The sequence below is a fragment of the Trachypithecus francoisi genome, unplaced genomic scaffold (genome assembly GCF_009764315.1).
Source record: "Trachypithecus francoisi isolate TF-2019V2 unplaced genomic scaffold, Tfra_2.0 Lachesis_group2, whole genome shotgun sequence".
Classification (NCBI taxonomy): Eukaryota; Metazoa; Chordata; class Mammalia; order Primates; family Cercopithecidae; genus Trachypithecus; species Trachypithecus francoisi.
Genome location: NW_022681465.1, coordinates 114460639 through 114486323, shown reverse-complemented (window position 1 = coordinate 114486323; position 25685 = coordinate 114460639). Strand labels below are relative to the sequence as shown.

Sequence of the window (25685 nt, the reverse complement as noted above, 5' to 3'; positions counted from 1 at the left end):
TAATTACCACAGGGGCAATCAGGACGAGATGGCTACCCGGTAATTTGTCATTTATTTTTTGCTCTCTTCGCCCTTTTCTCTTAAACCAATACTCTTTCCCTGAGCCTTGATTTAACTCTGTCTGCGCTCCTGTCTCCTCCTCGTCTCCTCCTCTGCTCCTCAGCAGTAGTGGTCTTTCTGTGGACGGGATTCGCGTGAGCTCCAGGGCTGCACAGATCTCCAGGGCTGCCCTGGAGGCAAAGCAGAGCACCTCGCTCAGGTGTCTGGGTGGCACTGAGTCCACCTAGCACTGCTTCTTCAGTAAGTCCAGCCAAGAGCCAGCAGTCCAGCCCCCGCACTGTGGCGTGCTCCACTGGACAGGCTGGGCCTCTTCCCAGTGGGCGGAGGACTCCCTGTCCCAGCCACCACTCCTCGTCGTCACTCGATAACAGGAGACTGGCTGGTTCCAGTTTGGCCTTGTGGTGTCATCCCTTGGCAGATCTCTTAAAATTAACCCAAAAGTTAGCGCATTCTTGGAATACATGTCCCAACCCAGGCCAAGTGAGTGCCACATCAGCAGCAAGACACAGTGTGGCTGTGCCACGGCCAGGTCCTGCGCGGGGGTTGAGGGTCATGGCAGCAGCATCCGGAGGTCCTGAGACATCAGAAAGAGCAGGGGGAGCCCAGCAGAAGAAGAGATTGGCAGGGCCATCAAGGGAGGGGCAGATTCATTCTATGCCTCCAGGGCAGGAAGACGCAAGGAGGGAAATGCTGGCTGATTCAGGGGCCAGATCTGTGCAGTCAGGACGGCTGGCAATGAAGAGGGGTGGTCCCTGGTCCTGCAGTAGAGGAGGGGAGTCCAGCCCCAGCACCAGGGAGACTTGGCATGGCGTCCATTCTGCTTCCTCCTGGCTGAGTGACCTTAGAGAAGGTGCTCACCTTCTCTGAGCTTTAATTTTCTGCTCTGTGAATGCAGAGATGAAGGCACAAAATGTGTCACAAACCCAGCCCTCCAGGACTTGGTGGTAACTCTGGGGAACATTGACTTCATGCCAGAGTGGCCCTGTGCTGGGCTGAGTAAAGTTTGGGATCTCCCAGGCAGTCAGGGCAGCTCCCCCAGCAGCAAACAGCCTGGCCTCTCAGACTCCGCGGAAGTAAGAATGTAATGTGAAAAACAGCTGTGATCCACCCTCATCCCATGGCGCACACTGGGGTTAGGGCCCTGCCACAGTCCCCAGCTGCTCTTCTGACTAGGCAGGGTCAGGCTTCCGTCTCCTGGGCACGGCAGCCCGGACCTTTGGGTGTCCAGCGTCTTGAGGAAGCACAGGCTTTTGCTGCAAAGTTCAGCCTCGTGTCTTGGCATTATTCGCTGTACCAGTACCAGCTCGGGAGGACCGGAGACTAACAGAACCACTCCTGGCACGACCCAGTTCCCTTTGCCCCAGTTACTTTGTATTCACAGGTCCAGAGGGGAGAGGGTGGGGAGTGGGTGAGCGGTTTTCTCTCCCTCTTCTCCGTTGTTTCCTCTGAGCAAATAGTGACCCAGCAGTCCACAGCCACAGCCTCAAGCATCAGGGGAGATGCTGCCTGCTTACCCGGGGGAGGGGCAGGGGGCTTGTTCTCAGTCACACCAGAGCAGCTGCCAGGTTCTGCGTCCCACAGAGGCCTCTTCTCCCTCACTCCTTCCTCCCAGGACCCAGCTGGGTGGGGTGGGCAGCTGGCCCTGCGGCCGACAGGCAGGAGGCTGGGTGTGGATTAAGTAGCTGGGCATGGTTCTCATCTCTGCAGCTTACTTGCTGTGAAGCCTTAGGAAAAGAAAGCCCCTTGGCTTAGAGCACCCAGAACGTGAGTCAGGGCAAACCCGGGGCTGCTGTCCCTGGGGCCGTGACAGGACTGTCGGGAATTAAGGATGAAGTTGAGTGTGGAGGTGGTATCGGGCTCCCTCACACCTGGGCCTGGCCTGGAGAAAGAGCGCTGTCACTGTCGGGGCTGGGAATGGACAGATGGATGTGTGTGGAGCCCCGCGGGTGTCCCTCAGGCTTGACACTGGGAGCTTTCTTGGAAGGAAGAGAGTTGGGGTCCAGCAAGCCCCCCCACTTCCTGTGTGTAGGCAGCTCTGGCAGCCGTGCCCCTGGTCCTACCAGCAGCTCCCCAGTCACTGGGAAGCCTGAGCAGGCTGGGCTTGGTGAGGGGTGAGGGGACCCCTCAAAGTCTCTGGGAAGCTAGTATCACAGCCCATGATGGCCGCCTCCCTGAGGTCACCCAGCCCCAGCTTACACGCAGACCCCCATTTCCACACGGAGATCGGCGTCTTCCCTGGGTGGGCTGGATTCAGGGCGTTCCTGTCGCCAGCACCAGGAGCAAGCCCAGCTGTGCGCCTCCAAGCCCCTCGTCCTCGCACTGCCACCTGGGCCATTCCTTCTGCGAGACCCACGGGTGGGGCAGACGCCCCGCTCAGCGTCCCCTGCAGGAGGAAAAGCAGCCCCATTCGAGGAAGAGGGGCATCTTTTGCAGGCTCCTGGGCCCAGGTCCTGAGCAGAAATTCCTGTCTTTTGGCCTGTGGAGGACAGGAGGGCTCTGCCCAGCTCTCAGCCTGAGGTGTATTTGCAGATGGCTCCATGTGGTCATCCCAGAGGCTAGGGTGACTGCCTCCTGCTAAAGGGCCTGGCCACCTCCGAGGCCCCTCGTGCAGAGGATCACCGTGGCTTTGAGTCAGTCACCTGCGTGGATCTGGCCGGCTACTTGACCTCTGGGGCCTGGGGATATGACACCCGCAGAGCTGGGGTTAAATGAGTGTCAGGCACAGAGGCCGCGTCCAGTCCTGTATGTGGCAGCCCTTCCGTAAATCCCGCTTTCCTCATCGTTGACAGTCTCAAGAGAAGAAAAGATGGGTTTCAGAAAGCGTTCTAATCTACCCAGTATAAAATTGCAATATTTGGAAAAACAACGTAGAGAATGGTCAGTTTTAGAAAAAGGTTTTGTTTGTTTGTTTTTGTAGCTTAGTAAACTTCTGGACCAGCCTCAGGGAGGACTTCTTTTTTTTTACTCTTTGTGCCTGTATCTTATCCCTTTGTAAGAGCAAGGATCGAGTCCGGCCGGGGGCGGTGGTGGCGACTGTCAGTGCTTTTCTGGATTAACTCAGGCCAGTTCCCTCAGCTGAAGCCAGGTCTGTATGTGGACCTGATAGGAGTGGCTGGAGGACACGGGGCAGAGAGGCCACCCACATCTGTGGGGCAGGTTGTGGACTTGAGGAAGTCAGAGCCGACAAGGGCCCGGCTCGCTCTGTCCATGCCCTCCTCGTACAGAGGCTGGCCTGTCCTCTCTGCTCCCAAGGATTCATTAACAGCCTCTTCTGATTACAACAAAAAGCATGTTTATTGTAAAACATTTGGACAGTAGAGAAAAACACAAGGAAAAAGCATCTCTAATTCTGCCACTCACAGATAAGTCCTCTTATCTTGGTGATTGTTCTAGTATTTCTTTTTTTTTTTTTTGAGACGGAGTCTTGCTCTGTCGCCAGGGCTGGAGTGCAGTGGCCGGATCTCAGCTCACTGCAAGCTCCACCTCCCGGGTTTACGCCATTCTCCTGCCTCAGCCTCCCGAGCAGCTGGGACTACAGGCACCCGCCACCTTGCCCGGCTAGTTTTTTTTTGTATTTTTTAGTAGAGACGGGGTTTCACCATGTTAACCAGGATGGTCTCGATCTCCTGACCTCGTGATCTGCCCTTCTCGGCCTCCCAAAGTGCTGGGATTACAGGCTTGAGCCACCACGCCTGGCCCTCTAGTATTCTTTATATGCAAGTTTGCTTTTATATTTATTGCCTTTAAAATAGAATTACAAGTGCCTTCTTAGCACAGTAGGCAGCACGTCAGTCTCATAATTTGAAATACAATTACATTGGACTTTTTTTGTACTATTTTTTTCACTAAATATAGCATGAGACTTTTTTTCTGCATCATTAAAAATCCTTAGAGAATGTAATGGCTACATTGTATTTGTTCCAATATATCATTTATTTAACTAGTCTCAAAGTTAAATTATTATTATTATTATTATTTTTTTTTTTTTTTTTTTTTTTTTTTTTTTTTTTTTTGAGACGGAGTCTCGCTCTGTCGCCCAGGCTGGAGTGCAATGGCCGGATCTCAGCTCACTGCAAGCTCCGCCTCCCGGGTTTATGCCATTCTCCTGCCTCAGCCTCCCGAGTAGCTGGGACTACAGGCGCCCACCACCTCGCCCGGCTAGTTTTTTGTATTTTTTAGTAGAGACGGGGTTTCACCGTGTTAGTCAGGATGGTCTCGATCTCCTGACCTCGTGATCCGCCCGTCTCGGCCTCCCAAAGTGCTGGGATTACAGGCTTGAGCCACCGCGCCCGGCCAAAGTTAAATTATTTATATTGACAATTTTTCACCCTTACATTCAACATCCTGGGAATAAATATAGCTTATTTCCATGATTATCTCCTTAGCATAAATAACTAAAAGTGGAATTGCTGCACCAAAGGGTTTGCACATGTTTAAGGCTTTTGATCTACATTGCCAAATTGCCCTCCAGGAGACTATACTAATTTACATTCCCACCAACATTGAATAAATGCTGCATATTTCCCCAAATGCTGGCCAACTGTGGGTATTATACTTTTAAAAATATGCCAATATAAGTTTTAAAATATACGCATATATGTATGAATATTGTTTTAATTTAGGGCGTATTTTAATTAGAAGTAGTCAGAGATTAAACTAGTTTTGATAAGGTTTGTGTAATCCTGTCACCTCGTGGTAAAGGTTGGAATTGCAGGCATAGGGTTTAAAGGGGAAATCACCCGTGTTTAAGACCTTTTGGATCCCAACTAGTCCAGGGACAGAAGATATCATGGAATCAACAGCATAGGGATAATGCTTAACTCAGAACATTGTGAATCAAAGGTTTGGCCTTCAGAGGAGCCCTAGGCACAGCACTCTTGCATTTTGGGGTAGTAATCAGTATTTATGTTGATAAAGTGATTTTGCCGTCTCAGAAATAGGAGGCTTGCCTGTGTTCAATAAATCTGATGGGTGTCATACCCTGGCCTGGGCACTGGGGTAGCACAAAGATGGATCAGGCCCAGTCACAGTCTTTGGAGAACCATATGGGAACGGGAGTTTGCCCTGGGAGAGAGAGGAGTGAATAATTAGAAGCTCAATGTCATCTTCCTGGAGGTATCTTGTTTATTACAAGCCCTTTTTTCTTCTCTAAACTGTGATTTCTGACTAAGATGAAAGCACCTGTCACTCATGCAGGGCTTAATCTTGCCTAAACTTTTACTTTTACACAGAAAACATTAGACCTTCTCATCTCCTATTTACAATGTCACAATGTTGGCTTTTCCTCTTCTTTGGTAGTTTGATTGTCTTAACTCTTAACATTAGGCTTTAGTGACCTTCTGGTTTGTTTTACACATTCAGAAACCTATTTAAACTTTTCTTAGATATCATTTAATGTGCTTTAAAGAGAATAAAACAAGGATATGATGAGAGTATTGGCTGGGTGAATGGACAGGTATAATTTGGATTAAATAATCAGAAGGCTTGAAGTGAGATTTAAATGATGAAAAAGCTGCAGAGATCTTGAGGGAGATCCCAGCAGAGGAAAAAGCAAGTGTGCAGGTCATGAAGTTGGAGCAAGCTTTGTGTGTTCAGGTACACTCAAGGTCAGTGTGGCAGAGTGAGTGAGCAGGTGACAGGGAAACAATAGAAGGTGAAGCCAAAGAGGTCTCCCAGAGCTGCACCAAGTAGAACCAAGACAGAGGCAAGGGCTGGGGGATGGAACTTGACTCTGTGTTTATAGAAATCGCTTGTCCTGGCTGGGCACGGTGGCTCATCCCAGCACTTTTGGAGGCTGAGGCAGATGGATCACTTGAGGTCAGGAATTTGAGATCAGTCTGGCCAACATGGTGAAATCCCATCTCTACCAAAAAAAAAAAAAAAAAATACAAAAACTAGCCGGGTGTACTGGCACATGCCTATAGTCCCAGCTACTTGGGAGGCTGAGGCAGGAGAATCACTTGAACCCAGGAGGCAAGTTGCAGTGAGCCGAGATCACAGCACTGCACTCCAACCTGTGTGACAGAGCAGAGCGAGACCATGTCTTGAAAAAAAAAAAAGAAAGAAATCACTTGTCCCCAGAGACAGACTACCAAAGGGCCGGAGATCCCCCCCTCGCGATGCTTCCTTTGGGAACAGAGAAGAAAAGACTGTCACCCTTTATCTCCCAAAGCCCTTCCAGTGTGCCAGGGAAGCAGGTGCAAGTATTGAGTGCTTGCTGGGTGCACACTCATGCATGCCGTCCCACCATGGGAGGCTAGTTGTTTCAGTCCTACCTGATGGATGAGAAATCTGAGCTCAGAGGGTGACAGGACTTAGCTGAGACGTGGCCTGCTTGCATGCCAAAGGCTAGATTAGCACCCAGGCTATGTGACCCCACTCCCTCACACCAACCAGCCGGCCTCTCAAGCTGCCTACATTAGCAGGGCCGGGGCCAGGATGGTCTGCGTGTTGGCAGGAGAGTGCTTCTCAGACCACCCCGAGAAATGGATGCTTGGAGTGGATGTTTGGTTTCTCCTCCTCATACCTATCTGTATGCAGCCCAGCTGCTCCCTTCCCAACTACTGTATTCCACTCCTGGGATCAATTGTTAGGATGCTTTCCTGCTTTCTGAAAAAAGAAAAGCAAAAACTAAGTCTAACTTAAACTTAAAAGTCTATTTCTTCATTTCACCTCCTCACCTGTTCCTCATTCGTACCTCCATTCATACCTCCGTGTCATAGCCATTATTAGAAATTAGGGGGCGTGGCTGGGCGCGGTGGGTCACACCTGTAATCCCAGCACTTTGGGAGGCTGAGGCGGGCGGATCACGAGGTCAGGAGATCAGACCATCCTGGCTAACACGGTGAAACCCCATCTCTACTAAAAATACAAAAAATTAGTCAGGTGCAGTGGCGGGTCCCTGTAGTCCCAGCTGCTCGGGAGGCTGAGGCAGGAGAATGGCGTAAACCCGGGAGGCGGAGCTTGCAGTGAGCCGAGATCACGCCACTGCACTCCAGCCTGGGCGACAGAGTGAGACTGACTGTCTCAAAAAAAAAAAAAAAAGAGGAAGAATTTCTAAATCTTCCCCTGGTGATGAAATACCCAGCTCTGTCTCCCTGTCCAGGGTGTCTCTGCAGAGGAGCAGCTGAACAGAGCAGGGCATGCTCAGCCTGGGCAATATGGCCAAACCCCATCTCTTTTTTTTTTTGGAGACAGTGTCTTCCTCTGTTGCCCAGGCTGGAGTGCAGTGGCATGATCTTGGCTCACTGCAACCTTCACCTCCTGGGTTCAAGTGATTCTCGTGCCTCAGCCTCCCAAGTAGCTGGGATGACAGGCACACGCCACCACTCCTGGCTAATTTTTTGTGTGTGTTTTTTTTTTTTTTTTTTTTGAGACGGAGTCTCGCTCTGCCGCCCAGGCTGGAGTGCAGTGGCCGGTTTCAGCTCACTGCAAGCTCCGCCTCCTAGGTTTACGCCATTCTCCTGCCTCAGCCTCCCAAGCAGCTGGGACTACAGGCGCCCACCATGTCGCCCGGCTAGTTTTTTGTATTTTTTAGTAGAGACGGGGTTTCACCATGTTAGCCAGGATGGTCTCGATCTCCTGACCTCGTGATCCACCCGTCTCGGCCTCCCAAAGTGCTGGGATTACAGGCTTGAGCCACCGCGCCCGGCCTTTTTTGTGTTTTTAATAGAGACAGGGTTTTGCCATGTTGCACAGGCTGGTCTCAAACTCCTGAGCTCAGGCAATCTGACCACCTCGGCCTCCCAAAATGCTAGGATTACAGGCATGAGCTGCCAATCCTGGCCAAAACCCCATATGTTTTAAAAAATAAAATTTTAAATCAATCAATTAATTATTAAAAAGTAGAAAAGGCCTCCATGCCTACAGGGCAGAAACTGGAGGAAGGGGTGCGGTTAGGAGGCGGTTGCACTAATTTGCTAGTGAAGCCTGAATGAGAAACGAGGGCTGGCAGGTGGTGCAGGTCAGCTCTGAGCAGGTCCGGAACCACATACACTGCACCTCCCGGGTCCCGGAGCGCCGTGCCCAAGCCCCTCTGGAGTCCAGGGAGCGGTAGCTGCACTTCATCTCCGGCCTAAGTCCTGGGAGCAGCGACAGCCAAGGCCCCAGAGGACTGAGAGCTCTGGGCTGAAATGTGGTCTGTGAGACGGGGCCTCGGCCTGGGACCAATTTCAAAATCAAGAACTAAGATGGACAGTTTGGAATTAATCAAGTGAACAAAAAAGGCCCACGGAGCACCGCACGTTCACATGCTCTCTTGCACTCTTGTAGTTCAAAAACAGCTTTGATTGTAAAAATGTTATCAGTTAAATTATTTATCTGAAATATCCCAGATTCATCTGTTTTTAGATTTCAACATCCTCCATCTCATTTTCGTCTGACCCCTGCAGAGCTGCCCCGCAACACCCAGATTCTAGTGGAGCTGGGACGAGATGAAAGCAGACTCCGGAGTCCCCGATAATGGCACCCAGACTGGAACCTCAGGGAGATGCACCCACGGCCACCATGCTGGCCGTTCTCCCCAGGGCCCTGAGCCAGCACAGGGCAGGTGTCTCTTGAGTCCAGCCCCTTGTCTTGGTCCAGCACTCTGTCCCCAGTGTCCCCATGAGTGTCCCATGTGAGGCAGCCCAGTCACAGGAGGCAGCCACCCCAGGTCAGCGGGGCCTGGGCTGCTGCTCCACCCTCGGCTCCCAGATGCCTCCTGTATCTGCTGCAGTTTTTTGCATCCTCCTGGCAGCAGCCCAGGTACCTTCTGTCCACACCTAGCTCTGGGAGGTGACTTAGCAGGGACAGTAGTGTAGGGGGCCCAGCAGAGGGGGTTGGTCCTATGCTTTGCTGGTTTGTCTGTGATATGTTTGCAGTGTGGTCACTGGCTGGAACCCACTCCCGCTTCCCCAGGCAACAGACCAGCCCCACAGCATCCTCGCCCCATCGCAGGGAAGAACATGTTCACAGACCTGCACAAGGTCACTGAGCCAAGCCCAGGTCTTTGAAGCAAATAGACTAAAGACAAAGCAGTGATTTGGGTACGAAGCTGCCCTGCCTAGGACCAGGGCTGGCACCATGTCCAGCCCATGCAGTGGAGACAGAATGGGCCCAGGGGTCTATAGTCCATGTGTCCTCAGGCACCTCCCTAGCCCGCCGAGCCTCAGCCCCTTCAACTTCAACTGTGGCGGGAGCCAAGGAGATGACCCCAGGAGAGCTTCAGAGTTGGGCACACAGACTGGGTTCAGGGACCATTCCGGCTGCCCTGTTACCGACTCCAGCCAGGGTGGCCTGTGAGGCTGAAGGCACCCCTTTTGGGCCTGAGTCCTCAATGGCAGCGTCCTGGCTGATCTCCCAGGCTGTGGCCAGAGGGCAGGAGTCCAGCGCAGGAGTCCACCCGGGCTGGAGGCAGCTTTCGGCAGGTCAAGAGCGCCCTCTAGTGTTCCCGGCCGGGCACCAGAGCCCGCAGGATGGATGGTCATTGAATCATTCCCTTCGCCGTTGATCCATTCAGCAGGCATTTACTGCGTTCTCATTCTGTAGAAGGCACTTCGGCATTTGGGATACAGTAGCAGGAAACGCATCCAGGGGTCCCTCCCCACTTGGAGCCTGTGGTTGAGTGGGAGAGAGAACAAAAAACTCCCACAAATTCCAGCTTCGCTATGCCTCGTGGCCTCCTGTAACCCAGACCTGGCCTGGTGGGGGTCAGGGGCACCGCCTTGAGGAAGGGAGGTGTGAGTCGAAGTCAAAAGATGAAGAGGATGCTGATAAGTGGGGAGTTTCGGGGGGAACATCCAGAGAGAGGGTGCACCCAAGATGGGCCGGGATGGTAAGGGTGTAGGGGGAGGTGAGAAGCCCATGGCCCTGGAGCACCCAGCCTTGAGGAATTGTCCATCTCTTGCCCACTCTGGGGTTCCACTCCAGGTGGCTGGAAAAGGGGCCTACAGCCCTACCCAGCCAAGCTGAGAGCCCTCCCCGGGCTGGAGCCTGAGGCCTCATCTTCCCAGCCATATGTGCAGGTCCTGGGCACAGTTGAGCCAGGCGCTGCAAGGTGGAGGGTCTAACCTGAGAAGAACCAGGCTTAAACAAAATCTTTGCAAACCCATCAGTCTGCCCCAGGAGCAGTGAGTTCCACATCACGGGGGGGGGGGTGTGCAAGCCAAGGCTACACATCCACGGGTCAGGAAGAGCATCTGTGGTGGGCACTGGAGCCTTGTGGATGGTCACTGTGGGAGGAGAGGTGGCAGAAGACAGAGCAATGAGTCCATAAGTGAGAAACTGGAGGGGGCGGGAGCTGAGGAAGGCTCTTCAGAGGAGGTGACACGTGAATCTGGAAGGAGCCGCTTGGAAGGAAGAGGTTGCCCTTCAATGCCGGGCCGGGGGTACAGCTTTGCCCTGAGGGCAGTGGGTGAGGGTGTTCCGGGTGCTACAGTAGCCAGAGGAGGGGCAGTCAGCAGGAAGGGCACAGGGCTCGAGCAAAGCTTTGGGCTGGTATCCTGGCCTCTCCAAGCTCCAGATGTTCATCTGTGAAATGGGGATGATGAGGCTTCTGCCTGGCCGGCCTGTGGTCAGGGCCAGTGACATCTAGATAGGGAGGGAAGGGCCCACATCGCTTCAGCTCCACTCTGTCCCCTGGCTTCATTTGCCCCAGGGCTGGCCCAGCGCATCGCAGCTACTCTCATCAACCCAGCCTCCCTCTGCTGCCCGCCGTGAGCCCAGATCCAGGGAGCCATTCCATCCACAGCACACTCCGTTTCCAGAGGAGGAAACGGGCTCCAGGGAAATTCAACAGCTCACTCCAAGGTCTACGGGGCAGGACATCATCATCAGGATGTGCCCTGCTCCTTCACTGTGCAGGAAGGATGGGTATGTGGGGCAGTAGGCAGGGAGGCTGGCAGAGACTGGCCCAGAGGGGTGGGAGGACTGGAGAGATGGACCTGAGCTAGAATTGCAGGCTCATGGGCTCACCGACGCTTGCAGCGGCCGGCAAGTGAGAAAATAGGTGAGGTTGGTTGGGCGCAGGAGAGCAGAGAAAACGGCAGGGCTTGGATCGGGGCACCTGTCCCATCGGGGTGCAGTTCCGCCCATGCAGTCACCACTACCACATCTTCCACCATTTCCAGAGAAGCTGGAAATCCAAATTCTATAAAAAACTTTTGCATTTTTAAGGGTTTCAACCAGTTCTTTACCAGTGGGTGACAATTGTCTGTGGAAACCAAGGAAGGCCCACCCCACAGCCTAGGGGGCAGCTCTCAGGGAGGCTGGGAAACCACCCATGAGAGAGGCCCTGGCAGGCAAGAGTGGGGCAGGAGGGCAGAGCTTGGCCTGGGCGTGGTCCAGGGGCCACAGGCGAGGCAGAGTGACTGCAGCCTCGGTGTGTGCTGTGAGCTGCCCTGGTCATGCTGTCTCCCTCTAGACCGCCTCACAGAGTTAGGCCACGCTGTAGCAGTCACCCTTCTGTGACGGTCATGCTTCCAGTCAGCTGCTGCTCCTTCTCCAGATTTCCACCCCATCCATAGCTGGCACCAAAATGAGTTGATCGTGTGTTCCCCCAGACTTCCTTCCATCAGAACAGCCCGCTGTACCTGAGCTGGTGACCCGGGCAGCTCAGTCAGACACATCCCTGCCCGCCGGTCCCATCCTCCATCCTCCCTCACCCTGTGGGAGCCAAGCTTTTTCCTCTCTGCCACCCTAATGAGGAACAGTATTTTCTGATACCTGACAGGTAATCATGTCTCTCCCCACCATTCACGGGCAAATGTGTCATTTCAGCAGGTATTTTGGGATCAGTTCAAAGGCACAGTGCTGTAAACACCACCTCTGCTAGCCATGATGTGTGACATGGACATACGTGTAATTACTTCCAGCACACTCGGGCATCACGGAGCAGGCCCTCTCCCCAGAATAGAAGCCAGCTGGTTTCACAGTCTCACAGCATCGTAGAGGTGAGAGGGCCCTGGGAGACTTTCTAGGGCAAGGATTACAGATCAGATGCCCTGCAGAGCTGGCGAGTCACCTCGCCATGGGCAGCGGGTTAGGTGTGAGACCACAGGGAAGGGTGGAGCCTGTGGGCCAGGGTCTACGAGATCTCCCAGCTTTTCAAGAAAAGCCCAAACTCTGGATGTTTATGTAAAAGGTTGCAATTTTTAAATGTTGTGACTAATTCATTCGGTTTGGGGTTCTTTGTTTTTTTGTTTGAGACAAAGTCTCGCTGTGTCACCCAGGCTGGAGTGTAATGGTGCCATCATAGCTCACTGCAGCCTCAACCTCCAGGGTTTAAGCAATCCTCCTGCCTCAGCCTCCTGAGTAGCTGGAACTACAGACATGTGCCACCACACCCAACTTTTTTTCTTTTCTTTTTTTTTTTTTTTTTTTTTTAGAGATGGAGTCTCACTATGTTGCCCAGGCTGGTCTTAAACTCCTGAACCCAAGCGATTCTCCTACCTTGACCTTCCAAAGTGCGGGGATTACAGGCCTGAGTCATTATGCCCAGTCTGGATTCTTTTAACTGCACGGATCAAATAAAACCTGGCTCCAGGAAAGACATTGCCCAGTTCCAGCCCCTCACGTCACAGATGAGCAGCACAGAGGGAGGCAGCCCCAGCAGGGCCAAGGAGCACCTGAGGGGCAAGTCTCTGGCCTTGGTGCAAGCTCTTGGGACCCCACCCAGCTGAAGCTCCTACAGTTTGCTGACTTGAGGTGCAGAGGTCACTACAGAGCCCACTCTACAAAGTGCCCTAGGTCCCAGGAAGAAGCGCTCCAGGCGGAACACTGTGCCACCCTCAGGGCACCAGCGACAGCTGGGCTGAACCTAACTGTGAGGGTCCTTTCTCCCTTTCCCTAGCACAAAGAATTTGAGTTTGGGAAATTGCTAAGCCCCGGACAGTCTTGCTGCAGCTCATATGTGTACAAAGAGCCTGGGCTGAGAAATCAGGACCATATGGTGCTGACCCGCCCTGAGGGGGGCTGCCCACCCACCCCTCCTCCACCAGCCGGCTCTGATGAGCTGGGATGAGGCTCAGGGAAGCTTCACGCAGGAATGTGCACTTCCCAGCCTGGGACCCCAGGCCCCACCAGCCTTGTAATTTGATGAATTGTCAACATCTGGAGCATAATTACTAGGCCCTGGCCTGATAATCCTGGTAAGCCCTTCTTCCAGGGGCCTCGTCCTAGTGCATTTTGAGGGCTCCATTCCCTGACAGGAGCCATCAGCATTAATTACAGCCAGAAAGCAAGACAGGCACCCAGCTCTGGCCGATTTGATCGTTTACTCCTGTCTGCATCTAAACGCAGCCAGTTTATTGATTTGGTTCAGTTCAGCAGATGCTGGAGCCAATCTTGGGGAGGGCTGGGCCAGAGTCAGGAGGACAGGGCCAGCGCTGGACCTTTCCCTGACATAGAGCAAGAGGGTCAGCGCAGGCTTTTCCAAGACACTCCAGGGATGGAGCCACCATCCTCCACATCCCAAATGTACTTCACCGGGAAACCTCCCCTCTTCAGCCACACGGTTGTAGGACCACCAGGTTTAAATGCCCACTGCGTTAGCACCAGGCCAATTATACTGAGACAGCAGGGTTTGCTGCAGAGAAAGGGTTTAATGATTGCAGGGCACCCAGCAAGGAGATGGAGGAGACCCCAGGGCAGGGGGCTGAAATCAGCAGGATGTGGAGACTGCACTCCTCAGTGAATCAGCTCCCGTGGGATCCTTCAGACCGGCTGACTTTGTAGTTTCACTGGTGTGCAGGCTCTGAAAGAATATCTCAAAGGGAAAGGGTAGTTTTTCACATTCAAATTTCCATCTACAGAGCAGTTCAGGGGAACCATGACCCTGTAAGAGAACCTGCAATTCTGAGGCAGCTGGAAACCAGTTCCGAGGAAGGGGTCGGGAGCGTGCCGACCTCATGATGATGCCGAGTGGGCCGCCAAGCTTGGTTTATTTTTGTTCCTCCCCCTCCCTTCTTCCCTCTTTAATTGTATAAAGTTTATAGGGATGGTTTCAACACTTGTTTAATATGCCTCAAAAGATGGCTCTGTGAACCCGGCTTAGGAAATACTCAACAGGCCGAGGGAGGGAGAGAGCAAAGCCTCAGCTTCACAGATGGCAGAGCTGGCGGCACCGTCCAGCATCCTGCTGCTGGCCTCTTGGAAGGCCACACACGGGTTGCTCCCAGCACTGCCCCCCAGGGCCAGGGCAAACCCTAATCCAGTGTCTGCTTGCCTGTGGGGCCTTGCGTCTTGCATTGGTCTGGGAAACAGAGGCCGCTGACCTGGGACCCTACTTGAACTTGTTGTTTGAGAGGAGAATGGCATGACCTGCATTTCACAAATGAGGAAACCGAGGCTCGGGGACACTCTGGTCCCTGAGCAAGGCAAGGGACCGAGGCAGCACCAGGGCTGGGGGAGGGCTGCCCATCCGGGGTCCCAGGCCAGCTGGCCACCTGGCCTCCTGCTCATGTACAGCCCAGAGCTTTGTTTGTTTCTCACACATCCGGAAACATCCCGGAGCCCAGCTGATCTCCACGGGGAAAGAGTGATTTAAAGCAGAACCAAGGCTTGTGAACAGCTGTGGGGTTTCTCGGAGGGCAGAAGGCGTTGAAAACCTCTGGTGGAATCAAGGGCTTTGATCAGGCAGGGGAGCAAGCTGGATGGTCATGAGCATCTCCAGGCACAGTGTGGTGACATCCATAGATGAGGAACCTGAGGCTCGGAAGAGGGATTTGAACCGGGCCCTGCAAGGCTGAGCCCTGGCCTTTGCTCTGTGAGCTGCTGGTAAACCTCCCCAAGCTATTTTACTTTCCACTCTTTCTGTGGGAGATGCTGGGAGAGGAACAGGACAGCTGATGGTCGGTGCCCTATTGTCTGGGGCAGGGGAGGGCTGCCTGGATAGGAGAGACCTCCACCACCACCACCACCCAAGGCATGCCCCCGCCCAGTCTGGGGCTCTGCCCTTCCAGACTGCCCAGCTGCTCAGAATAGCCCTCATTCTGCTCAGAAGGACCTGCCTTGGGCTTCGATGCGTGGACACTTGCCCTGCCATGCCTTTGTCCAGCCTGACCACGCCCCCACCCCACGCGTTCCATGGCTGCATTCAGACCAGCCCAGGCCCTTACCCTGAGGTGCTTGTCCTCCTCTCTAGAGCACCCAGAGCCGGGCTCGGCCCCCGCTCCATCAGTAGAAACACCTGGTTTGTGGATGGTCTGCACAGCCTCACGCCTCAGTTGCTTTGCTATGGCTCAGCCAGGCACTGAGTCCATTAAGGCTGAATCCACTGAGCCCATTTCGGGGGTGGAAGGAGCACTGTCCTTTTAAAGACCCGCAAAGTAAAATGATGGCTCAGACAGCCCTTCAGGGAAGAAACCTGTTCCGCAGACTGTAACCCAGTGTTTCTCAAACTTACTCAGCCATGGAATCCCTGTCTCCAGGCAAGCCTGCAGGGCAGTGTGCTGTGGGGCACCAGTTTGGGAAAGGCATTCTGTAGGGTCCATCCCCTGGAGGTTCACAGCCCAGGGTCCCCCGGCCCAGAGGGCAGGCCCAACTTCCCCAGGACAGGAGGGGAGGTCAGAATCACATCCCCAAGCCAGGCAGGTGCATCTGACTCCAAAGCCAGGCTGTTCCTTCCCTGCCTACCTCAGAGTCCCTTCCTCAGTGACCGCACCCACCCAGCAGCTTCTCCAAGGTCAGCCACTGCCCCTCACAGAGAGCTCGGGGGCCTGGGGACGGCTTTGTTGCCCAGGTGTCATCCTGGCTGTGGGTCGGCTCTGTCCCAGGGGCTGGCCCAGCCCGGTCTGCTCTGTCAGTTCTCACACAGGGAGCTTTGGTGCCGCTGCAGGCACTGGCTCAGCTTCCCGGAATTGGAATTGACTTCCCTTCAGCCCGCGGTGGGGGCTCCCAAGAGCACTGCGAACACCCATCCCTCTGCCTCTATTGGGAAGCTAGAAACTGAATTCACTCAAAAAACTCCCAGGGCTCTGTGATCACACATACAGGCAGGGCCTTTGATGTGAAAATTGGTTTTCTGTCATAGACGGGGCTTCTCACACATCAGAAAGCCTTGGGGACCAAGGCTGCACCATCAGTGACACCCAGGAACAGTCCTGGGTTGGCAGAGGGCAGCGTCCAGCTCAGGAGCCAGGAGGCCTGTGGCCATAATAAGGTTCGATCGGTGGACACTTCCAGAAACAGCTAGCAGCACTGAGATGCTCCCTCTGGGGTTGAGGCCAAGGGGACCGCCTGGGCTCCCTTCCACGGGCACTTCTAGAAAGGCAGAGCCCTGTGCTTGTGCGTGCTTCACATCCAGGGGACCGTGGGAGCAGGGAGGATTTCACAGAGGTATGCAAGGCCTAGAGCAGGAGAGAGTGGCCGGGAGGCCAGACAGTACCGCGGCAGGGGCCTGCAGTGCAGACAGGATGGAGACCCAGGGCCCAGACCCTTTCCAGCTGCATGGCCCTAGGCAAGGTCTTCCCCTCACTGGGCCTGTTTCTTTCTCTGTAAGAGGGGGAGGATGACACCTACCTTACAGGGTTGCTGTGTGATTGAGACTGAGTGGGGGCCATGAAGAGCTCCTTGAAGAGACCCAGGAAGGACTGGCGCCCATGTGTATGGGGTCGGGCCCAGGGGAGAAGTCCAGGGTGGGGATGCGTAGTGGGACGTGACCCTGAGGACACTCGGTAGGACCTGGGTCAGGGAATAGGGGGACAAGGGGCAGGGCCCAATTTAGTGTACTACCGAGGGCAGAGGCCTAGGGGTGTGGACCCCCGGGATCAGGACAGCTAGAAACTGGCAAGAGGACACCGTCCAGCTAGGGCAGCTCCTGGGAGGCTCATGGCAAGGCCTAGAACTACACCTGTGATGGGGCTGAGGCCCTGACCTGGGGCCCCCAGGGCCTGAAACCCCAAGGCTTTGGAATGCCCCCACTCCCTCTCCCCTGGGACCCCAGCTGTCCCCAGGCCATCACTCTGATGGCCAAACCCTCAGTGACCATGAGACTGGTGGCCAGAAGCACTTAGACACCAATTTTTAAGAACCGCCTGGTTTCCTACTGCCAGCAAGGCCCTGGCCGCGAGCCCCACCTGGAGTAGCCACTCCCACACCATCTGGGAATGGGCAGATGGGCCATCTCCACACGAGGCCGTCTGGAGGTTGAGCCGGGGAAGCCAGCAGCTTACCTCCTACCTGGCAGGCACAGGGCCAGCTCCCAGCTGTGTCCAGAACCAGAGACCAGGAAAGTCTTCCCAGAGCAGGAGGCTGTCCTGGGGGATGAGCTGCCTGCTACCAGGTGGAGACGCGGGGAAGGCACTCCAGGCAAAGGGAACAGAGAGCCGAGGGATGAAGATGGAAAGGAAGCCAGAGATCTCGGGGACGGACAGGGGCACAGAGTGACCAAATGGCTGAAGCTGGCCCTAGCCACGGAGGACCCTGATGCTGGGCCCGGGAGTCCGTCCTCAGCCAGTGGAAGTCCAGAGAGGCAGGGACAACCTGAGCAGGGGCCACAGGTCAGGGGCCGACGAGAGGCGCTGAGACCAGCACAGCCCCTCTGCTCCTCCACCACCTACTGGGTCCCCCATCCCGCCTTGGCCAGGCTGCTCTCTTTTGCCTATGGTGCCCTCCCCCACCCTCACACACACACTTGTTAGGTCCACATACCCCAACGTTACTGTCCCCACAATGTGCCCTCCCGGCTAGGGGCTGACAGAGCCTCCACTCCACCTCTCCTCCTTCACTTTCTACTATGCGGTGCACGCATTTGCGGCATTATCATTCTTGCCGTACTTCCTTGGTTTGACTTCGCACACGTTTTCCCGGACACATCCTGCCTGCCAGGCCCCATCCAGTAATAGGCACAGGGATTAGACCCTTTTCCCGACTCCACAGAGGAAGAGTTGTGTAGACCCCACATTAACAATAGGTCATGTCACATGTGACAGAATATACGTGGTGGGAACAGGGACAGATGGCCTGACTCTGGGAAGGAGGAAACCCTAGAAGCCTTCCTGGAAGAGGAGGTAACTGAGCTGAAGATGGACAAAGAAGGGAAGGATGGCAGTGTGTGCAAAGGTTCAGAAGTGTGGAGCTGTGTGCGTCATTGCTGCAGCCAACAGTGAAGTGTATGTGGGGGTGAGGGGACCGTGGTGAGGAGGAAGAGGGAACTGACAGAGACCAGGCATCCCTGGTCCCAGAGTCCCTGCCAGCTGGATTCCTCCCCACTCCCACACAGAGGGGAGCTAGGCGAGGCTTTGTTGAGTGGGTGGTAGGTGGACAGGGGAAGGGGTGTCCGGCACAGGCTGCTGTGCAGCTGGTCCTCTGCAGACTTTGCAGGGGGCCTGGAGGTCCCTGAGTGCCCCCACTCTCTGGACCCGCCCTGGTGTGATTTGGCTTTTCTCTGGCTTTATTTTGTCTGCAAAGGCTGCAGCAATGTGGGAAGTTCAAAGAGCCTTGAAGACTGCCAGTTACAAATGACAGGAACTCAATTCAAGCTGACTTAATGAAGGCAAAACAAAAGCATTGATTAGCTCAAACTGGTGTGTGCAGGGGTAGTTTCAGCTTCAGGCCCTCGACCCTGTCTTTCTCTCTGTCTCTCAGCTCTGCTTTCCTCCCTGTTGGCTTATTCTCAAGCCGTGTGGTGGTCCCTGGGAGCTCCAAGCTTAGCCCCATCAGAGGAAAAGAGCCCTTTTCCCCTAAAGCCCCACCATTAAGTCCCAGGCAGGATGCTCATGGCTCACCTTGGATCCCAGGCTCATCGCTGACCCCGTCACCCTGGCGGAGGGAATGTGGTCACGTGCCCACCCCAGCAGCCCACCCAGACCCCATGGGTTGAGATGGGGGTTGGTCTTTAGAGAAGAACTGGGCTCTCTTGTTAGAGGAGGGATTCCAGGCAGCAGACCACACAGAGATGCCTTCCCCTCCCTCAGCCCCAGGCCGCATGGACTGAACCCAGACCTGGGGCTCCCATAGGCTTTGTTTTCTTGTCGCTGAATAATGCACCTGGGTCATAAGACGTGGAGGAAGTGCCATCCCCATGTGTAACCTGTGTTCTCTCTCGTTTTCCAGGGACCCCTGGGTTTGGATGGCAAGCCCGTAAGTGATGACAGGGCAATTCCAGGGTGTCCTGGGCTGGGGCTGCCACCATGGGGCTGGGAGTGACCACCAGGCACTGGAGGGAAGCAGCCACTGGAACTTGGTTCAGCAGAGAGAGTAGCCTTTTGGGTGTCAGACTTGAGTTCAAATCTAGCTCCACTACCTGCTGACGGTGACCAGGGGAGGCCTCCTCACCTCCCAAGCCTGAGGCTTCTTGTCTGTCAAGTGGGCACATGTACCCCTCTCTCCTAGGGATGCTGCAGACCTATGGAGAACTGTGGGCAGCACAGTCCCTGGGGTCTAGTCAGCCCTCAAAGCATGCAAGCCCCTTCCAGCAGACACAGGCACAGTGTCCTCGCTACGTTCTCAAGACTGCCCTGGTGGGCATCAAGCTGAGTTCTCAACATCTGGGCCAGGAGCCTGTGGTCACAGGCAATCCTCAGCAGAAACAGCAGGGAGACATGAGCACAATTAAATAAGTAATTTGAGGTGGATGGGTGGATGGGCGAGTGGGTAGATATATGGATAGATGCATGGGTGGATGGATGATGACTGGATAGATGGATGGATGGATTGGTGGGTGGTTGGATGGATAGTGGATGAATGGGTGGATGGGTAGGTGGGTGGGTGGGTGGATGGATGGATGGATTGGTGGGTGGTAGATGGATAGTGGATGAATGGGTGGGTGGGTGGGTGGGTGGGTGGATGGATGGGTGGTTGGGTGTAGTGGATGATGGTGGATGGGTAGGGGGTGGGTGGGTGGATGGATGGATGGATTGGTGGGTGTAGGATGGATAGTGGATGAATGGGTGGATGATGGGTGGATGGGGGGTGGTGGGTGGGGGATGGATGGTGGTTGGGTGGATAGTGGATGAATGGGTGGATGGGTAGGTGGGTGGGTGGTGGATGGATGGATGGATTGGTGGGTGGTAGGATGGATAGTGGATGAATGGGTGGATGAATGGGTGGATGGGTGGGTGGGTGGATGGATGGGTGGTTGGGTGGATAGTGGATGAATGGGTGGATGGGTAGGTGGGTGGGTGGGTGGATGGATGGATGGATTGGTGGGTGGTAGGATGGATAGTGGATGATGGGTGGATGAGGTGGATGGGTGGGTGGGTGGATGGATGGGTTTGGGTGATAGTGGATGAATGGGTGGATGGGTAGGTGGGTGGGTGGGGGGGTGGGTGGATGGATGGGTGGTTGGGTGGATAGTGGATGAATGGGTGGATGGGTAGGTGGGTGGGTGGATGGATGAATGGATGGATGGATGGATGGACGGATGGATGGATGGATTGGTGGGTGGATGGATGGATGAATGGATTGGTGAGTGGATGGGTGGATGGATGGATGGATGGAGGATGGATGGTGGGTGGTTGGATGGATAGTGGATGAATGGGTGATGGGTGGGGGGTGGTGGATGGATGGATTGGTGGGTGGTTGGATGGATAGTGGATGAATGGGTGGATGGGTGGGTGGGTGGATGGATGGATGAATGGATTGGTGAGTGGATGGGTGGATGGATGGATGGATGGATGGATGGATTGGTGGGTGGTTGGATGGATAGTGGATGAATGAGTGGATGGGTGGGTGGGTGGATGGATGGATGGATTGGTGGGTGGTGGATGGATGGATGGATGAATGGATGGATGGATGGTGGGTGGTTGGATGGATAGTGGATGAATGGTGGATGAATGGTGGATGGGTGGGTGGATGGATGGATGGATGGATGGATGGATGGATGACTCATACAGGGATGGACAGATGGAGCCCATACTCCAAGGAGCTGCTACCATTAAAGAAGAGAATGCTTTTTTTTTTTTTTTTTGAAGAAATAAGAAAGAAAAAAGAAGAGAATGCCTCTGGAGAGAGAATCTCTCTACTGCCTGCTTCTCAGATTCCAGAAAGATGGCTTGGGGGCAGTGGTCTCCCACTGACAACGACAGGGCGGGAGCTGAGCAGTGGGGGACCGTGTGTGCTCTCTGGGAGGAGTGGCCAGTGCATGTGCCCCTTTCTCTGCTGCGAGGATGCCAGTGGGCCCTTGCTGGTCACCCCCATATCCCTCATGCTGAGGACCGAGGTGTGGAGCTTCCTTGGGCCAGCCAGGGCAGCTCTCACCGATGCTGACAGCTCGTGTGTAATTTTCCACTCAGCCGCCCAAAGTTCTGCTCAGCATCACGGGCCCTTCTGCCAGGGAAGCCAGAAGGGGAGCGAGCCTAGGCCCCTCACTCAGGCCTGTTCTTTCTCCACTTTCCTTCTCCAGGGACTTCCAGGCCCGAAAGGGGAAAAGGTAAGTGAAACCAGAGGCTGTGCAGATGCGGTAGGCAGGCGAAGAATCCCAGAAACCTCCCTCCGACCTGCAGTTCCAGTGTGCCCTCGAGCACCTCACAGCCCCTCCTGGAGCCTCAGTTTCCCCATCTGTAGAGTGGGAATCACAGTGCCTACCTTCTAAAAGGCTTACACTTGACAATACGGAGAGTTGAGTCTGAGTTCTCCTGGGACCAAAGCATAACCAAACTCGGAGGCCCAGTGTTCCCAGAATGACAAGTGTCCAGAGGACTTCATGGTGAAGGGGGTGCCAGGAGGGCTGGGGGATTGAACCATGACTGTTAACGGTATTCTCTGTGGGAAGGGCACCCCTCAGGAAGACATGGCAGAGAGCTATCTCTGTGGCCCCTGGGAGGAGGGCTTCCCTGGCATCAGGCACTAAAGCCCCTAGAAACCAGAGACCAAGTGCTTCAGAAGGGGACAGAAGAGACCTCTGTTACCCACGGTAAAATCAGGGGAGGGGTCAGAGCAGGCCTAGATATGCCAGGGCCAGCTGGGTGCTCCCACGGCTGGACCACGTCCACCCCCTACGCGGAATTTGGAAATGGGAGGTGAGAGCCGTAGATGGGCCCTGCTGTGATTCGGCAGCTCAGGCCAGGGCAGGCAGGGTTCCCACCCAACCACCAGGGCTGAGGGAGCCATGGGGAGGCATGGGAGCTGGTGTTCAGAACCTCGGCTTTGCATTCCAGCTCCACCACCAACTGTGTGGCTTTGGCCAAGTTGCTGGGCTCTGTGGGCCTCAGTTTCCCCATCTGTAAATTAAGACCAATCTCACAGAGCCACAGGAGAGATTGCATGAGGTCATGGTCTCAATGTTCTTGCCAATGATGAGAAACTAGTGCAGTTGGCAGGTGGCCTGATTACCTTCCCGCTGGCCTTGGCTGATGCCACCATGTCATAGAAGTGATTCCATCAGGGGCTTTGAAACCAGAGAGAATTGGTGTCTTGATGTCTATTGCTGCTTAATGCACTGCCCCAAAACTTGGTGGTGTAAAGCAGCATTTACTCATTAGCATCCCTTCCAGAGGACACAGTGGGAGGGGCTGTCTCTGCTCCACAATATCCGGGGGCCTCGAATGGCTGGGGCTGCCCCGACATAAGGGAACACCTGCCTTCAAGCCCCGGATCCGCTAGCTGTGTGACCTTGAGCAGGTTAAGTGGCCTCACTGTGTTTGCTTCCTCATTGGAAATGGAAATAAAAATAGAGCCTGCCTGCTATTTTTGTTAGAATTAAGTCATACCATGTCTATGAAGCACTGGGCACAGATGCTCAATGGGAAATGGTAAGAAATGATGAAAGCAGTGGTGATACCTCTCCATGTCTTTTGTTCCTAGGGTGCACCAGGAGACTTTGGCCCCCGGGTAAGAACCAGACATGACCTCCCTCACTGCCCATATGGTTTGTTTGACTTAATAATTAGGCATAACTGGTGCTGCTTCTGGGTCCTGGCTCCCTGCAGCTCATCACAGAAAGGCCAAGAGGCCCCTTCCCCACCCATAGCACCGGTGGAAGCCCCCAGGGACCTGGGTCATGGGGCTGCCACTTCTTGCGCAAGTGGGTGTCTCTGGAAGATGTCCAGGTCTCCATGCTTACCACTGTGGATGCCGAACAGTGGGGCTGGCACATGACCCAGACTGGAGACTGAGGACAGCTGGCACCCCTAAAAGAGGGAAGGCTCTGGGGTCAGCAGAACTGAGCTCAAAGCTCAGCTCTGCCACCTGCCAGCTGAGTGACCCTGATCAAGTCACTTTGCTCCCTGAGACTCAGTTTCTTCAACTGTGAATGGGAGGACAGCCCCCACCCCAAGAGGTTGTTGTGGGAATGAAAAGGTAGTGGGAGCAGCAGTGCAGAGAGCTGGGCTGCAGCTTGTGGTCAGGGCTGGCTGGCCTGGCGCCTGCTTCGTACCTCTGTGGCCCTGAGCTGTGAGCAGGAGCAAGGAAGGGGGCTGGCCAGGCCAAGCCCCACAGACACAGCTGCTCTGTGCCAGCCACATAAAGCTGGTGAGATTGCTCTGCAGTCAAAGAAAGGGTCTTGTGCTGAGTTTTAGCTGCTGAGAAAAATCCTTCCGCTTGCTTCCTGGTGGGTTTGTAGAGCTGATAATCCAAAGGGGATGCCCTCTCCTCAACAGACTAGAAGTCCTGAGGCCCAGAGGTCATGGAAGAGTGGATCTCCTCCCAAGCCCCCAACCATCTTCATGGATACCTTCCCTATGTTCCCAGTGTCCCAGTCATCGGGAACATCGCCCCCCAACACACACACACACACACACACACAAAGTTTAGTGGCTTAATGGCCGGGCACAGTGACTTGTGCCTGTAATCCTAGCACTTTGGGAGGTCGAGGCAGGTGGATCACTTGAGGTCAGGAGTTCAAGACCAGCCTAACCAACATGGTGAAACCCTGTCTCTACTAAAAATACAAAAATTAGCAGGGTATGGAGATGGGCGCCTGTGGTCCCAGCTACTCGGGAGGCTGAGGCAAGGGAATTGTTTGAACCCGGGAGGCAGAGGTTGCAGTGAGACGAGGTGGCACCACAGCACTCCAGCCTGGGCGACAGAGCGAGACTGTCTCCAAAAACAAAAAATGTTAAATAGTGGCTTAAGACTCCAATTGCCATTCTCTCTCATGGCCCCTGGGTTAGGGTTAGGCTGTCTCGGGAGGCTGTCGGCAGCCAGGCCGGGAGCCCGTCCCAGGCCGGGGGTGACACGGATGCTGGTGGGCGTTCCACTGGTAAGCGGCCCTCCTTGGAGAAGGAGTCTGCACACCTGATCACCTAATTGCCTTTCTCTGGGCTTGGTTAAGTGGCTTTGCCTCCAGGTTTCAAAAAGCCTTGTGGTTTTTCAAATCACCTTCCTGCCTTTCTGACCACACAACCTGTCTGCTGACTAGATGGTTTTCCCACGGCTCAATCCAGGCTTTATAAGTAGAGACCATCACCTGTACAATCGCCGGATCCTCAAGGTAGACTGCCTGAGTGGGGGTCTGGGCCTGATGACTTGCTGTGTTACCCCCAACTCACCCCAGTTTGCAGGGTTAGACCTCAGCCATCCAACCCCTGAGGGAGGAGCAGGCGGACTGGCCGGGAAAGAGCCTAAGACCCTCTCCAGGACCTGCTCCAGTGTCAGGCCCATTTTCTGTCTTAATAAGGAGAGTCCAGGCCAGTAGTTCCCAGCCTGAGGGCCTTTATAAAAGGAACAGCAGGGAGCTAAGGGGGTGTCTTCAAATTCTTCCTGATTCAGTGCAGATTAAAACAGGAATTACCTGTCACCATCACCACCCATGCCTGGTGACCTAACCAAGCTGACAGTTTCCTTCCCTTTTGGCTGGAGCTATAACATTTTGATCAGGACCCTGGCCATGCCAGACTGAGAGGAAGACCTGAGTGGTGGGTGTTGAGAACTTCTGCTGATTTTTTAATTGGGAAAGCAAGTGAATTTGTGTTAAGTGCAGTTTGCTAGAGAGGTGAGCTATTTCAGATCAGGGAACATCTGTGGATGAAAAGAAGTGTCTCAAAAGGACCTCTTGCCTTGGCAGTGAGAAGAGGCTCCGCCTTCCCTAGCTCTGTAACCTTGGGCAACTGACCCTCTGACCCCCAACCCCAGCCATTCCATCTGTAAAGTGGGACAATAACAGTGCCCTGGCCAACTCATTGCAAAGGTTGAATAAGATCATGTTCGGCCAGGTGTGGTGGCTCACGCCTGTAATCCCAGCACTTTGGGAGGCCAAGGCAGGCAGATCACTTGAGGTCAGGAGTTCAAAACCAGCCTGGCCAACATGGTGAAACTCCGTCTGTACTAAAAATACAAATAATAATAGTAATCCCACCTACTCGGGAAGCTGAGGCAGGAGAATCGCTTGAACCCGGGAGGTGGAGGTTGCAGTGAGCCAAGATTGTGCCACTGCACTCCAGCCTGGGCAACAGAGCTAGAGACTCTGTCTCCAAAAAAAAAAAAAAAAAAAAAATCTTCAGGATATCCTTGCTAGCTCAGTGCTAGGTCTTCCTTTCTTTGTTACAAGAAGGTTGGGAGCCACTGGCACCATGACGTGGGTGTACTCCATTCCTGTGGCTCCACCCTGTGCCAGTGCAGGGTGGGCGCTGCTGGGGCAGTGGGTAGGTGCCAGTCACAGTGGTCTTCCTCCTTCTTGGGTCGGGCTATGAGGTGGGGCTCTGGCTGCCTGAGGTCTGACCCAGTGCTAACATCAAGTTCTCAAGTTGGGGATTTAGTGCTGCATGAGA

The 25685-nt window shown here is 54.5% G+C and overlaps 1 protein-coding gene across 1 annotated transcript in view; it reads left to right on the top strand.

Moving 5' to 3' along the window:
• COL23A1 (collagen type XXIII alpha 1 chain) overlaps positions 1–25685 on the top strand; it is a 365686-nt gene that overhangs the window by 313713 nt on the left and 26288 nt on the right. Inside the window, 4 exon segments of the mRNA XM_033180209.1 lie at positions 13–39; positions 19093–19119; positions 21383–21409; positions 22783–22809. Coding sequence (XP_033036100.1) covers positions 13–39; positions 19093–19119; positions 21383–21409; positions 22783–22809 — 108 coding nt within the window.